Source organism: Chroicocephalus ridibundus, chromosome 3 (assembly GCF_963924245.1).
Source record: "Chroicocephalus ridibundus chromosome 3, bChrRid1.1, whole genome shotgun sequence".
Classification (NCBI taxonomy): Eukaryota; Metazoa; Chordata; class Aves; order Charadriiformes; family Laridae; genus Chroicocephalus; species Chroicocephalus ridibundus.
Window position 1 is genome coordinate 48,279,255 of NC_086286.1, and position 16,868 is coordinate 48,296,122.

Below are 16,868 nucleotides of genomic sequence, written 5' to 3' on the forward strand. Positions count from 1 at the left end.
TGTGCAGAATAAAATGCATCAATAGATCATTAAACAAAAGAACTACAATTAAAAAAACAGGGCACCATACCATCTTCTTTATACATGCTATAGAAGCAACAGTGGTATTGGCTATATTTTAAGAACCCCATAACTGTGTTTTGGTTCATCTCATGTAGCATAGACAGAGGCATGTTTCCTACCACAGAGCACAGTTTTAAAATTCTGTGTTGAGCTTTAAAATAAATAAATAAATAAAATCAGAGCAGCATGAAAGGGCCCTAAGTCAAGGGAGTAAGGCAAATACTCAGAGTGACCTGTGCATCATCCTCATGTCATGGATGATTCATCACGGAAATTAAGTCAACACAAACAGGCCTGGCAGGGAAGAGCAGCTGTCAGAAGCCTTGAAGATGTCCATTCCCAGAGCTTATGACTGGGACAGAAGCGAACAACAGGGAGAGCAATTTCTGGGGCTGTGCAGCACTTCTTCACATGGTGTATTTCATATGCAAACACTGTTTTTTCAATTCCTACAGACCTGCAAAGCTAAAATAACAGAACTAGTGAGGTGCCCGAGAGCTCTCTCTTCTTCACTCCTATTATTTGGTGATGAAGCCCTAGATGTGGTGACCACTATACAATTGGCCTGTTTTGTCTGCTCCTCTGACAGCTCAAGACATTTATTTCGTAATGCATATTTATAAGAGGGAAACCAAAGGGAAAAGCTCTCTTCTCTCACTTATCTATTTTACTTATTCGCATTCCTTTTTAATAACTTCCGTTCCCTGGACTTCTGATATTTTACAGCAATACCATGTGGACAGATAGTGTGGTCTGGGCGTGAGAGGGAGCACATTTTTAAGAAGGGGAAAAAGAAGAAAGATTGCCATAAAAAGCAGGGAACAGTACAGAGGAAGGAACCCAGAAGCTTTATCCTCTCACACAGCACAGGAGCAAGAATCTTACATAGATCAAACACATACAAATACACAGGCTTACACCACCATCGGTGAAATATAACTACCTGGGAATGCAAGTGGCTATCAGGTAGTGACAACTGACCGCAGGAGGGGGAAAGCCTTTCTGCCAAGGGAGCACCCCAGGTTCGCACACATCCTCCCAGGGCAGAGACACGATGATGCAAGCATGTGAAAAATCACTCGCCAAGTGAAAGACCCGAAAGTAAACTAAGTTGCATAAGAAGGTGAAAGCAACAGTGACTTGCTGAAAACAGCTCCATGTACGCTCAGTCACAGAAGCAGCTAAAACCTCCCAGCACCAAATTAGGCCAGAAGAAGTTACATAAAAGATGCAATGTGCTTAGAGGTTCTACTAAACTTTCAGGGTTTGCATGGTCCCACTCCTAACACAGTACAGGAGTCTCTCCTGAAAAATATTCAGGAAGATTTTTTTTTTTTTAAAAGTTTAGATTATTTTGCCTCTAACTTACCTACCAACATCACTTCCTACTTGTAATTAAACCCTAGTAAGGTTGTGAAATCAGGAAAAAGTGCAGAAAACAAGAAAGCTCCAAACAACCCAAAAACCCAGTAAGCAAACCCAGAAATAAAGACTCTGACAGTATCGGGCGTTAAAAGCGCAATTCAGTTCTCAGCTGTCCCACACACAGGCCCCGCAAACAGTCAGGAACATCAGCAGCCTGTGCACTGTTAAAGAAACTTTTTGATGCCATAAAGCCATTTCATCCCTCTGCTCTTTGTATTTGTGCTACCCTTCTGTTCCCAGGCGACATTTTTAATACGTATGCATTTTCACAGAAATAGCCAAAGAAAACCTCAAACCACATATTTAAAAAGGACTATCCTGGTGAGACTGCATGTTATCTAGCAAACAACAGATATCTTTTTGAAAGCACAGGGTGCAATTTGTTTTGCTTCTTCTAAATATAATTCTTTAAAGCTAAGATTTTTGTTGAAAGGCTGATGTGAATAAATATGGCTGCATTCAGACTTCTCCAGTAATTTCACGTAGCTTGCTAACCTCTAATTTGACTAGAAATTTCATGTAGACACACACTTTGAAGAACAATAAAACGTGTACAAATCCGCCTCTCCTAACAACAGTCCATGACAGCCCATTCTGAACGGCACTTTAGCTAAATTAATAAGAGAAACTGTGTATAAGCCTTTTATTCCAACTTTTCTCAAGTAAATCAACTTCTCTTAAAAATCCACCTTTTTTTGGCTTTATCAGGCTTTGGCCTCAACTGAAGTTGCTGAATGCTTTGAGTATATTCCAACTAATAAGGTTTTCAACCCCCTGAGCATTTGTATTTCACTTTGAATTAATCTTTGTCAGATAAGCTCCAGGCATCACTAAAGAAGAGTGAACTGGTTGCATAAAACTTCAAGTTCAGCTCCTTGCGCCACTGGCCATGACAGTGCTATAATAACTGATATACAGAATAGAGAATTTCCCTATCTTATCCACATCCACTGTGGAGCAAATACCTACTAATTAAAAATAGTTCCATGGGAAGGGTGGAAGAAGAGGTGGAGTATTCAAATATTTTGAAAGATATTTAATTGAATTTCTTTCTTTCAGCCAGCATTCAGTGCACAGACAATAGTCCAGATGGAACTGTGCAATTTATTTTAAGGATGACATGCTGTACAGTCACATGCATCTGTAGATATGGATAAAACCAAAAGAGAAAGTGCTAAGTGAAGATAAATATGAACAGAAGTATAACAGACTTCCTCAGTTTTCATCGTGAAATGAAAAGAATCAAAAAAAAGGAAACAACAGGTACTAAAAAGAGTAAGTCAAATAATTAACATGATCTTACTTTATCATTAAATTCAAGTTACACTACTTAAAAATATATATTTCTGAAATGGTGTCCTCCTCAGTAGAGGATACAGGAATTATGTATTATGCTACCCTTTGCAATCTCCAGGAGAAAGTACTTCACACTGAAACACTCAGACCTATTTTCCTCCGATTTCCAGTATGTCGTCTTTAGTTAAAACACAGACATGTGTCATGGTGCACACAACACTAGCTGCTCCCACCACACATCTCCACACAACCCCACACAAGCAAACTGAGCTTCTGTACCGCAATTTCCTTGTTTTATAATAATGATTACACCCTTTAGTTTACCAAGGGCAATTAGGCCTGTCTGGATGAGCAAAACAACCACATTCTGTGGTCTCAACCTCCATGAGAATCCCTGTCAAAACACAAGCTAACGTATTTGTTTGCACATTAACCGGCCAGGTTTTAACCTTGGCTTCTACCAGCCCTCCAGAAAGGGCCCAGGGTAACGTGTCTAACATTTCTCAATTCTTCAGACTCAAAAGCATGCTGACAAAGGCTTTTTGTTTTCAAAAAGTCCACCAGGTACTGAAGATAAACAAGACAAAGCAAAGAATTATTAATCTTCCTGAATATAACAATGTTTGACAAGAAAAATAAGCTTAGAAACAATGCTCAGCCCAAAGTTACATTGACTTGCTCTCTTGCTTCTGCATGCTTCTATCTGGGCAATTATTCTTCATTTAAGATGTTCTCTCGCATTCCCTGAAGTTTGCTTTAATAAGTTGCTATTTAATAGCATTTAGACCAAGAAAATCAAAATAATTTGTATCTTATAGTGAGCTGCAAGCCACTCAATATGATTTATTATAGCACAGATTGTCTTAAGAGATGCTTCACATCAGCCCTGTATTATTGCAGTGCACAATGCAATTCATGTACTCAACAAATAATTATGCAAAAGCACATTATAGCAGTACTTTACTGACTGGCACAATGCATTTAGAATAAACACATAGTATCTTACAAACCAATACCCAGGAGCTTGCCATTTACAGCCCATCAATACTGAACGACTTTCTACATAAGTACTGATGCTTAGTATAGGTGCATGAATAATAGCTTTATTTCTCACACAGATAGCCCTAAGTTTATAAGACTTTAACTTTTTTTTTCCCCTCTGCAATGATTCATAAAATAAAGCATACATTTCCAGAAAAGTCTCTTTCACATTAAATATCCCAAGACTTTGGAATTTAAAACTAATATGCTGAATTGGTTTTGTCAAGTATTTTAATCTGTTTAATCTCTTTAATATACATTTGTCTTTCACAAGAGGTACAGATTTAGGATAAGCCAATGCAAGTTGCAATGAGGGAAATTCTGGCTAGGTAGGAGACAAAAAAGTTCACAGCAATGGTGGTGAAATGCAGGATGCCTAGCAACGCTGCAAAATCTCCATCCTTGGAGATATGAAAAACTCAAGACAGATGGGGCAGCCTGATGGGGCAACCTGATCTCTTTTGGAAACTGTGGCCCTGCTTTGAGCAGGGGTTTGACAACATGACCTCCTAAATTATTCTATGACAGCGTAGGAGATGCCCATAGGCACAGGGGAAGTATATCCACACCAGATGTCTTACTACCTGCGTGCTGCTTTTGCATCTTACAGAAAGAGAGAACAGAACACTATGGGATGCAGGCATAAGATCACCGTGCTTGCGGTATGATGGACCGCACAGCTTCAAATGGCAGACACCCATCACTTTGTTCAGTTTAAAAGTGAAGCCTAAGTCTCACTGTTAACCACAACTGTTGTAGGAGCATATTTTTCCCCCTAGTCCTTCTGGATATCTATAGCCTGCCCTGAAAGCAAGAAGTGTCAGAGAACCCATGCTGGAAATAAGCCTGCTGACCATCATGCAAACGCAGCTCTGGGATGCCTTCAGCCACCTAAAGTAGCAAGTGTTTTGAGGCAAGAGATTTGAGGCAAGAGATTTGAGAACCAAAGGCCACACGATAAAGTCAAGCAGTTGAATCAACATTGCTGGACTGGAGATTTCAGTCTGTGCTCCCAAGGCAGTCTGTGCTTTTTTCAATAGAGCAGCAGGCACAGCATATACAACACTTAGGCGGATTTTGAATGGACTTTACTAGACCAAGAAGCCACATCATGTAAAGAAAACACCTACAAGGTGTTTTTTAATTCAGAGAGAACCAGCATCTCCTGCAGAGAGGAAAGAAGCTGATGAATAGGCAGTGAGTAGTCCCTTGCTTCTTTGAAAGACTGCATCAGGCAGGTTGTCACACGTTCCTATCAGCTCACTTTGCTTTTAAGTTGTGAAGAAAAAAAAAAATAATCTAGCACTTCATCAATGGACAGTTGCCAAGTCCCTCAACAACTAGGACCACCAGGTCTCTCTCTCATCTCAGCTGAGTGCTATAACCATTAATCCTCTCCACTCTCACTCTCCCAGAGTCAGACCTCCTCTTGCCTGTTAGCCTTCTGGCCTTTTATGAGATTTCAGCTTTTGCATTCCTGGATACAGTAAGGCCCAGCTTAAGAACTGCGATGGAGCACACTCCCTGCCAGGACACTGAAATCCTTGGCAGGTAAGAGCTCGCTCTGAGGCTGTAGGTTCAGATCCAGGCAGGCTGCAGAAGACGTAAACGCAGAGCTTCCATATCCTGAACCAAGGACTCTCGCCTCCATGTGACCATGCCATAGGCAGGCATCTACATCATTTCTATTAGCTCTGGTCAGAAAAGGCTATGGAGTTTGACAAGAGCACACAGCTGTAACGTGACATGGGAGATTTAAACTGCTCCCGAAGGCTGTCACAGACGCCCACCTAAGTGTGCTTACTTGTGCAGCCCAAACTAGCATTTATCTGTCCCCACCTGCAATAGGGAACTCCAGCTATCATAAAGAGAGCAGAAGAACCTGACCATTGGCCCTAGTGACACAAAGGTGAACAACAAACAAAACTAAAGAGAAAACTTCCATCTTTTAAAAATGAACAGAAAGGAAAGAAATTAATTATAACTCTTCATTAAAGTTCTGAACCCCTTTCAAATAATGAATAATGTATTCCCTCAAGTGATTGTGCTATTCATGGTGGTGGTGAGTGAAGAACTCGGAACAAGTTCCTCCTGAGCCAGTACTAGTTTAACTTATCTTTAAATAATTTCCCAAAGAGTTAAGTGCAACTCAAATACTGCATCAGCAATGTGATAGAAAAAAAAAATCTGAATATTCTTTCACAAGTAAATCCAAAACTAAGAAAAAACTCAAATCAAAGCACGGGTTCTCAGACAGACTGCTTGAGACCTTTTATCCCTCAATCTCAGAAATACAGGTCTAAGATACTATTAAAACAAATTAAAATTAATGCAAGAAACTATTTCCCATAACCTAATTTAAAATTTTAAACAAACCTCGAAGGAGAGGAATATGTCCTCTATGAAATGTTCTGCTGACTTTAAAAAAAAAAAAATGTATGAAGTGGCACACACAAGCAGCAATTTCTCATGAATGTTAATACAACCAAACTAAATCCAATAAACATGAAGGGAGAAAAAAAAATGCAAGCAACATAGTTACTGCTTATCTGGAAGAAATGCAAGTTAGGATAAACAGGAATTTTATTTTGTCCTGGCGACAAAGCAGCAGTAACACTTTCAAAGTTCCATCACCACCATCCCATTGACTGACAGTACAGTTTAGGCCCTGAAGTGCTTCTATTGCTTTTGTAAATAAAGATGAGGTTTCCAAAAGATTATCAAGAGTAGCTACTTTTCCATTTAAAAGAACCACACACTGTGGATTTAACTGTAGCTGTCCCAGAAGTATTCCTGCTGCATCCCTTCCCCCACTACCTCACGTCCACTGTCTGAGCCTAACACTCATAACATCAGACTTTATTATGATTGGAAGTTCAGTGAAGCATCTCTAATATTTATCTGGATAGTGCCTAGTACACACTTTCAGGCTGTGAGAAATATGTTGTAATTACTGCGTCACCAAGCTGGGGAAAAATTCCACTGGTTAACAAGAAATAGTTTAAACTGATGATAGGTATTATCAGTTGATGGATACGTATGCTTTCTGTAGGTGGCTATTTACCATAAAAACATAAGTGCAAGACCTTCAAATAACTGCAAAGTCTTCCTTCCTAAGGAAATATATTCATATTAGAACTTTGACATCTGTTCTTAGAAAAATTTTAAAGTGTCTGAATCCAGCTAACTATCTGGCACAATTATGAAGAAAAAACTGACAGCCAATTCAACAGTACATTGGGAAGATACAAGACTCTACATCACTGGCAACACATCAAAATTTAAATACCTCTTTATTGTCCCTGGAAGATCCAGACTGAATGGAATTTGATAGGAGGATGCTAGAGTGTCATCCACAGCCTTGCTTATTTCCTGGAGTTCTTTCAAAGAAACACAGCCAAGTAAAACAGTCAGTTCACAGTCTTGTGACTGAATAAGCCTATCATGCTCTTCAATTTCTCTTCTTAGCTGTTGATCTTTTGCTTCTAATAGGGCCAGTCTTGCTCGAAGGTCTTCAATTTCTTTCTGCACACAACAGAAACCTGAGTTTAGTACGAACCCTGTAAAAGAAACCCCTCTGCCCCTAGAAAAATGCAATACCAGTCTCAGAAGTAGCATGAATTAAGGTTGTCCAATTTAGCCCAACATTAAATGAGAAGACAGTCTTTTGTTGACAGAAAAAAAAAAAAATCTTATGTCTGTTTTATTTAGAAACTCTAGTACTTCTATAACCTGAAATTCCCCACCTCCATTTCAACACCAAATTCCAGGCTCCTCTTCCAAAACCAACTGCCAGTCACCTTTTACTTTTAAAATACACAGGTATTTCCCAAGTTTAAAACCTCCCCAAAAAAACCCTCAAAATCTCAGTTCAACCATGACAACAGAACCTTGCTACAGACTGATAGTTAAAGTGATCAACCACGTATCTGTCCTGCAGAACATCCCTGCAACGGTTCCTCCTCCAGGCTTCCAATCCAACATCAGACACAGGATGCAAGTGGTGATTCACTGACTGTCTGACCCATACTTTTTGTTATTAATATTTAATTTTAGTTAAAAGCACAAAAATCGCTCCCTTCACTTAAAATTACCATAGCTTAAACCTCAGTTGCACTCATCTTGCCAGAAGTTCAAACCCTGTGCATTATGATACTGATGTTTCTTGCAAGAGCGCTTTCTAATTTTTCCTTGAAAACCCAACAGTTATCTTGCACCCAAGGAAGAAGCACTTCATGGAGGAGTCTGAGTTGCTGAGTTAATAAAGTTATTTAATATAGGGCCCTTGGCTCATTTGTCCCAGAATTTGAAAAGTGAGTTTAAAAAGAGAAAAAAAGAGAAAAAAAAAATCAAAGGAGGACTACTTGCTATCAAAGTAGTTGAATGCCATACTGGAAAATTTTATTCTATTCCTACATTTCTTAGGGGAAACTTTCCAAGGCACTTAAACTATTATCTCAATACACAGCCACAGATTGAACGTTCACCATTTTCCATACAACCAAGAGAAATCTCTGAAGTGCTATCTGTAGACTCTCAATAGGAATCAAAGCTCGTAATTCCATGCTCTGACCATATTCAATTCCGCTATAATGAAAAATGGGAAAAAAAAAAACAACCAAAAAACCTTTTTCAGGTAAAAAACTAGGCATTACAAAACTGACATTAGAAACAACCATATAGCTTTTTATGGCAATTCACTTCTTTGTTCTCTATGTGTAAAATGGCAATAAGAACATCTCTTCACCCAAAGTGATGTTATGGAGATAAAACTAAGTGGTTTTGAATCACTCAGATGCCATGTTGATTAATGCTGTAAAACAAGCCTATTCACAAATTAATAAATCTGCATCCAAAAGAGCGTTTGAGTGGCATACAGTAAAAGCATTCTGGGGCCGAATACCGAGTAATGAAGATAAAATACCATTCTGAATATCTGAACAAGTACTTTCCATCTTCAGCAATGTATGAGGCAGGGATCCAGGAAAAAAAAGGCATGCTTATATAATTACAGACTCTCATAAAACAGACATACTATGCAGTGATAACTGACTTTGGCATTTCTTTCCTTTTGAGTGCTTCACTTTGAAACCTTAACATTCTTTTAATGTTTTTAATGTAATCTAAGTGAAGTTTAGTTCACTAATGCTCATTTTGTCCACAAACATACTTTCAGATTTGCTGCACTACAACAAGCTCCCCAAGTATCACTTTAAACAAGAAGAAACAGTCGTTGCATGTTAAAAGGTTGACTGGCTCAAAAATTTCAACTTATTAGTGCCGCACACTAGATTCATCAATTATTTTCCTCCTTTTTCAGTTTCAGATTTAGCGACAAGAGAACAGAGTGGCCCATGTTTCAACCCACAGGCATTCGTCAAGGACAGTAAGGTCAGCATGCCAAAAACATCAGTTTTGTTTCTTTCAGTCTCAAATTAGGCTTTTAGTGCGCACAAAGGACAATTCTGTCTCTGTGTTACTGGTTTGGGAATGCTGCCAAAATCTTAATAGGCTCTACTTAATACAAAGACCTTCATATTCTGTGAAAATGTAGTAATTGCAATCACTGCAATAAGCAACCTACATAGGAACAGAAAGGCAGATGAACAGAATTTGGTTTTACAGACATACTTTTAGTACTGAAATATTTTTACAATGTAAATAGGTACCAGAAGCACATAATCTGCATTCACAGAGAGAAAGCCATTCTGCTCAGGAGAAGTTCACAGGCATTCTTGGGAGAATGGAAATTTTAGTCACTAAACTGGAATTCTCCTGTGTTCTTTTCCAGCAATGCCAAGAAGCCTTTAATGTGCTCTTGGTCAGCCTCCAGGGCAGATAAAAAGGACTTAAAGTCTCAGCATGGAGCAGCAGACGATGTTCATCTCACTAAACGTAAGTTGGAGTTTTACTTTGTGGATTTGAATTTAAACTAAAATTTCTAACACAACAGCTAATCAGTACTGGTTGTAAACCTCCAGCTTCACTTATGGGCTGGTGTTCTCTATGAAGTACAGATTGCAGTAGAAACATCAATATATAAATTTTAAATACTACCACAGGCTCTCAAATCCCTGAAGACAAATGCAGAACCAACAGGAGAGAGAGCAGAGGGAAAAGGAAAGTAAAGTAGGGCTGAGGAAAAAGAAAAAATAATAATGATGATTTCAGATCATGTCAGATTTTGGGCAGAAGCAATCCTTAAGAGATGCTGGGAGCCAAACATCACAGGTCAGCCTTCTCCAGAACCTGGAGTTCATGCTAATTTTGATCAAATGCTCCTAAATAGGATGCCTTTAAAACGATGTGGCTAATCTGTCCCTAGTATAACTACATAGGAATAAAGATTCACCTGGAACAAGTATAAAAACATTAGCTAGCATGGAGTCTTACGTACAGCAGTTTTCACTGAATATCTTGAGGTGGCTGGCTGAATGTCTAGATCACCAAAAATAGTTTTCTGATAATGTCGAACTAGACTACATCTCCTCTTATATATTGATGAAATAAATCCAAAGAATACAAAAGGTGATGACTAGGATGAAAACAACACTTCATTTAAGTAAAATTTTGCAATGGCCATCTAAGATGCTTTTCTCCGTTTCTTTCTGATTTTTATGTATATATATTTTAATTTTTTTTCTTTTTTATGCGTATACACTCAGAGGATTATACTATAAGATCCACCAAAGGAAGAAAAGTATCGAAAATAATGAGATTTCAAAACAAGAAAACAGAAAAAAGAAAACTAGACTTATTAGCTCTCTAAGATGTCACATTGCCGAGTGTGATCACCAAGTTTAAAAGGAGACAGATTAAAGACTTGTACTAGACAGTAAACTAAGATTTTTGAAGGCCAGTGAAAAGAAAGAGCTAAATTTTGCCTAAAAGGCTTGTAGATTTAAAATTGGACAGCAGCCATTTTAAAAACCTTCCATTTGCCAAATTACCACGTTGTGACATCACGTGTCAGTGCAAAGTTATTGCTGGCAAATGCCAACTGCTCCGTGATGATTCCTTCATCCTTATGAAATGCATCAATCATATTTCAGGAACAAAAGCTGGTAAATCATGTATTTATAGTCAATTCTAACCAGAAATGGATGAAAGATTGCTTCATTCAAAACTTTTTGTCTTTGAATAAAAACTTCTGAAGATCAGTGAAATATTAAAATGGCAAATTAGAACATAAAGAGCACACTTAAAAAGATAATGAGTAAAGTTAAAGCACGCACACAAACCACCAAGCCTTCCAGTTCTGCTTCTCTGTAATGAGATTAACACAACTCCTGTGGCTGCCATCTCCAATCATCACTTAGATTATCAACTGGACTACAGCCAAGGCTCTAATTGCTGCACAGAAGCAAAGTCACTATTACAATAAATTTATTTAATTCTGTGTGACAGCTTACAAGCTTTTCCCACACAGCACTGATTCTTACAGACAACTTTGCAGTCCCGTTACCTGTAACCATTTCTTTTCTTGAAAAAGTTGGTTTCGTCTTGTGGCCGAAACGTGCATCCTCTCCTCGTAAGTGGATCTCAAAAGTTTATATTCATTTTCATGCCAAAGCTGGGTTCCTTCATGTCTAATCCTTTGAAAAAAAGTGACAAAAACTAAAAATTAAGCTGAGTATCACTATCTCAAAAATTAAGTAGATCAGAATGCTACATGTTACTTTCAAAGTCATAACATCCCATCACCAGAATGATTACATCTTAAACACATACAGTTAGAGAACAAGAGATTTTTCCTTGGCATATCTTCCTTATTATCTCAAACATTTACACTGTTTTTACAACACGTTGAAGGAGGAAAAAGGAAAACTTGTATAGCTTCAGGCTTCCCCCAGCTTTTTCATATTTCAGAAATTTATCCATCGCTGCCTTGAAAGAGACAAAACTAAGGCATGTAATTTCTATCAATACAGAGAAAACTCTCTTAGACAGAAGTTTAGAAACTTGCCAAAGCCATTTTTGCAGCTTCTGTCAGCTTTTGGAGACTACATTAGAGATCATCTGGAGTGTTTGCTCCACAATGCCAAGTTTTACTCCTCTATGGCACAGTGAGTTCTTTCAAAATCGCAGTCAGTGGGATTCCTCACAGTGGTCGGTACAGCCCTCAGCTGCAAATCTTTGCATGATTGGACCCCAAGGTAATCAGTGCATTACATTAAGACTCAAGTCTATAATCAGCCTCTCAAAATGCACCTGCAAACAACGCAAACCTATTTTGTCTTGCATGTTCCTGCATAAGGGCATGAGTGCTTGCAAAGCCAACTGCATTCCTATGCCCATCTCCAGACTCAAGTGTGTACATTTCCACATAAAGGGTACAGATGCATTTCAATATTTTGCTTTAAAAAAAAAATACCATCTCAAACAAAGAAAACATTTGAAACATGTTTTCCCATTGTAATCTTACAAAGCAAATACAGCCATGCCACATACAAAACATGCATCACTAGTCTGGTTTAAGCATGATTAATCACACAATTATGATCTCCGTGCACAGCCGTTTAACAAGTGTGTAGAACAAGAGGTTCCTGTCTCTTGTGCAGGACTGTCAGAAAATACACATGCTTTACTCCCTTCTCTATGGGCTGAAGAATGTACTGAAAAAGCAAAACAAAACCCTGGCACTAAAATAAATGGCATTAATACTTAAACAAAATACACACAATTACAGTGTAACTGTTTTTCTGTAATAACAAAATAGATCCAAGAAATACCCATATTGTGAGGTGCTAGGCCATCACTGTATATGTGCCTTACAATCGTTATAGATTGCTGTGGCTCCAACCAAACACACTTCGCAGCAGCTCCAAAGCCACCTTCTTTTAGTAAGGACTACATCTTTCTGAGGGCTGTATGCAATAGAAATTTATGATTGGGTGGTCAAAATTCAGGAAACATTCAACAATAAACATAGGTTATTATCAGAATCTCCTTGGAAATCCCATGTACACTGAGGAAACAGATCTCTCTGATCTCACCAAACCCGAGTGATTGCACGAACACAGCATTGTTCCCAAGCTAAACATAACCAAACCTGGCTCATACCACCAATATCCTGCGTCAACACTGAATGCATTCACCTATAAACTCATCCCATAATTTAACCAAGTAAAACAAAACCAGAGCATGAATGTCAGTCTCACATATTGAGCACGTACCCTGCCATACACACTTTTCATTTTAAAAGTTCTTTATTTGCAAAAACATGAGACCAGCTGAACTACAGTAAAATTGCAACAATCTGGTCTTCTGGTGATAGCCCAATCATCTTTTCAACTTTCCAGGTGAAAAAAGAAATCTTGGGTATGTTGGTTTTGTTCCAATTCAAAATGAAAATAAAAACTTAAGCCTATAAATTTTCCTTGAAGAAGTGGTCATTTTTTCCACCCTGTACTATCTAAAACTTCTGTCGGAACAGAAAAATTTTAAACACCTCAATTGAAGATAAAGAGTACACTTGCCAAATCAACAAGAGCATCAGACCACAGACAAAGCAGTGTGAAAGACTACAAGAATCAAGCAAGAAAAAGAAAGGGTGTCACAACAACAGTCACACTCGAGCTCAAAGAAAGGAGTGTGCACAAGACAAAAGCGAAGAGGATATTCATCTGACCCTGAAGAGTGGCACTGCTCTCAAACCTGTGCAAAGAGAAGAGTTACAGATGTAATCATCCAAGGAACAGGAACACTTTCATAAAAGTATTTTTTTTATATATATATGTATGTATTTATATATAAATATATATATACACATTATAAAGGAAAAAAAATAAGCAGACTATGTATTTCAAGGATGCTTTAGTGATTCCGTTTCTATGACAGCGAAGACAACAACACTCTAAAGCCAAAATCATTATTACAAATTAATGCATGGAGCGAACACACCTTAATGACAAAATACAGAATGTTGTATCCTGATCTTTAAGGAACAGTACAACAGCTTCTTAGAGCCCTCAGAAGGCAGAAGGAGACAGCTCTGAGGGAGCGCAGTTTATTTTAAACCTGACTCATTACTAAATAATATAAACAGAGGCTAAAAATACCCTTACAATTCTCAAATTTCACAAGAAAATCCTATTATCTATACTGATTTTATCCAATTTTCATGTCTATCAAAAATTACACCCAAATGTACTGACATGCACACTACAGCCTTTATATGTACAAGCTGCCAGAAAACAAAAGGTTTTTCTCCTTTCATTTGTGCTATTGCATTTGAGAATAGCTTCCAATACCTATGGAGAATCCTCTTACTAACAACAGTAACCAGTAGAACAGCTGAAGACAGACCTAGAAATTGAGACAACTTTTTCTTCCTAAGCTAACTACCTCCCTCGGGTCATCCAATGCATCTCACATTCCTCTAACCTTTGAAGTTGTTATCCCTTCAAGAGAATGCTGAGAATTTATTTTTGTGACTTTGTACAGTGCTGAGCACATTACTGCCACCTAACAAGTGATGCATAAAAGGAAACTCCCAAAGATCTATTCATATCAAAAAAAGAATCTGTTTTTACTTTATATTTAAATATGCTTTCATTGCCTAAAAAGGAGCATCAGAATTAACTCCACGGGGAACCGTTGCTCAAGCTGCCTTGCTGTTGTATGCTCAAGCTGCTGTGTCAAGGATTCAATCCCATTCCCACTCAACATCAGTGAGAAAAGTTCCATTTAATTCACCAGTTCATCATGATCAATGTTTTTCAGGGCAATTCTGAAAGAATTGTAGAAAGAAAAAAATAGGGGGGGTGTTTCATAAGCAAGCTCCCTATTGATATGTTAGAAGGTCCATAAAGCTCTTTAATAAAGTTATTCATAAAATGTATTCCACATTTTGAGGCAAACAGAAGCACCATTTTACGTAATAAGAAATAAACAAACTCACCGATGATCTGCAGCCCAGCGCAATGCTGCTTGAACTTGGGTAATGAACCTATCCAAAAAACTGCTGACTGAAGGATGCCTTGAAGGAAGCTGAAATTTTAAGGAATTTTTCTCCTTCTCCAGTTCTTCCAGTTTCCGTCTAAATTTATCAGCTAGAAATTAAATTTAAAAAAAGTTACTTAATAGTGACAAAAAGGTTCCATTTAGCCTGAAGAAGAAAAAAAGGTCGATCAACAAAAAATAAAATTCACCTCACAGACAGTTCTTTCCCTTTTGATAAAAATATATCAGTCTGTTTTGCTCAAGGATGAATTACTGAGACTACAATGGAAAACATCAGATAACCAGGATGCTAAGCTACTTTCTTCTATGACAAGGACAAAACTGCAGGCTTCCCAGCACTTTCACAGAGTTTTAATTTGGTAGGGCTCCAAAGAATTGGTTCAAAGTTATCATCTGTGCTCCTTTCCTAGAGTAACAGCTCTGAATTAAATTCTAAGAAAACTACTCTTCACTGTTCCAATTTTAAAACAATCTTAGATGGCAGTTACACGTTTAAAGTCTGACCTTTTAAAAAAACTGCATTGTTATTAGGTCAAGAACTGAAGAATCACCTATGATATCTCAGCAATATATTCCAGAAGAAAATTCCCGTTCAGTTAGAGCAATTAAACAATTACCTCATTCCAGGCCCTCCATGAATTATGCTTATTTTATCATCCAACAAAAAAGCTTTACTTCCAACTTTAAATAAAAATAACAGTGGTCCTTAAGAGATTGCTTTGACTGTACTATAACTCTATAAATTTCTTCAAGTAAACACTTCTCTATAAAAGTTAGGTTTTATTTGTTTTCTGTCCCTGTGTACAAAACAAAGGAACATAGTTCCAATTACAAATTATTATTTCTGGTACATATATTCTCTATAGTGCCAGTATACTAGCAAAATTACATACATGACAGATAACAAGCCTGGCTGGTCCAAGCCAGAATGTCTTTGATGATACATTAGTCAAATCAGAGAGTTTTGAGCTAGCCCACAAATGGAAAACCTTTACAGTTCAGTACTCTTCTTGTGACCTCGCTGTCTACGATTTTGCGTGATTAGCATTTCTTCCCTTCTAACGTTTTCAATACAACATGTTACTATCAGAATAACATCCATCTGTGCGTGCTTTTCACTGCTTATTTTCTTTCTTTATCCTCAAAGGGGTTCCACGAAGAAAGGTTGTTTACATTTGCTGGTTTAGTGAAATGACCCATTTTTTACAATAATCTATCATTAGTAGTGATCTCCCTTCTGCTTCTGTGCCGATGGGGTGGAACAAAGGCACAGAATATACTAACGAGACTAAATCTTCTGCCTAGGCCAGCACACCACTCCAGGGTAGTTAAACTCATATTGTTGTTATTAGGGTGCAAAACGCCACCACACGGCTCTAGCTGAAGTGATCACCCACCCAAGTCAGTGCAGGGTCCAGGCTTTGCTCCAACAACCACATGTACATGTGCGCATACTCTTTCTGCAAAGGAGAAACACCTTTTCAGCAGTGGAGGTGAACCACATCTGCCACATGCTTCTCAGGGGCCACAGCAGAACAGATTCATTCTATCCCTGTCACCACAAGGAAACTGGAATTTGGGCCCAGATGAGACTTCTGAGCCCGTACTTTGATGAGAACAACATATCAGCATTCACATTTCACATGGAATTTCAAACACGACCATCAAAAGTATCCCAGTTACAAACAGAAAAGTAAGGGTTGGATTGTGACCAATGACCACTGAATGACAAAGCACATGGGAAAACCTCCTTTTACCCAAACCATTCAACAATGGGCGTCATGTGTTACCAAGTGGGAGTTGTGGCAACACTCTACAGCCATTCAACAATTATGCTTCAACATAATTATGCTCACACGGTGTTTGTGTGTCCAGTTGTTCCAGCATTCTACTCCTACCCATCCTGGCCCTAGAAACAGTCTATTTTGAGAAGGAAAACAGATGAGGGATCCACATGCCAATTCATTCTCTCTCTCTCATTAATTCTTGGCTGCATCCTGCTTTATATATTCCAGTCTACACAGAATTCAATTAGTTTCCACTAACAGACGTTTCTAAATAATTTGTTTCACTGGCAT

At 38.1% G+C, this 16,868-nt stretch overlaps 1 protein-coding gene across 1 annotated transcript in view; it reads right to left on the reverse strand.

The window, feature by feature from the left end:
* The window catches only part of DISC1 (DISC1 scaffold protein), a 209,641-nt gene that overhangs the window by 133,660 nt on the left and 59,113 nt on the right, over positions 1-16,868 (reverse strand). The window contains 3 exon segments of the mRNA XM_063329039.1: positions 7,115-7,350; positions 11,291-11,420; positions 14,729-14,879. Coding sequence (XP_063185109.1) covers positions 7,115-7,350; positions 11,291-11,420; positions 14,729-14,879 — 517 coding nt within the window.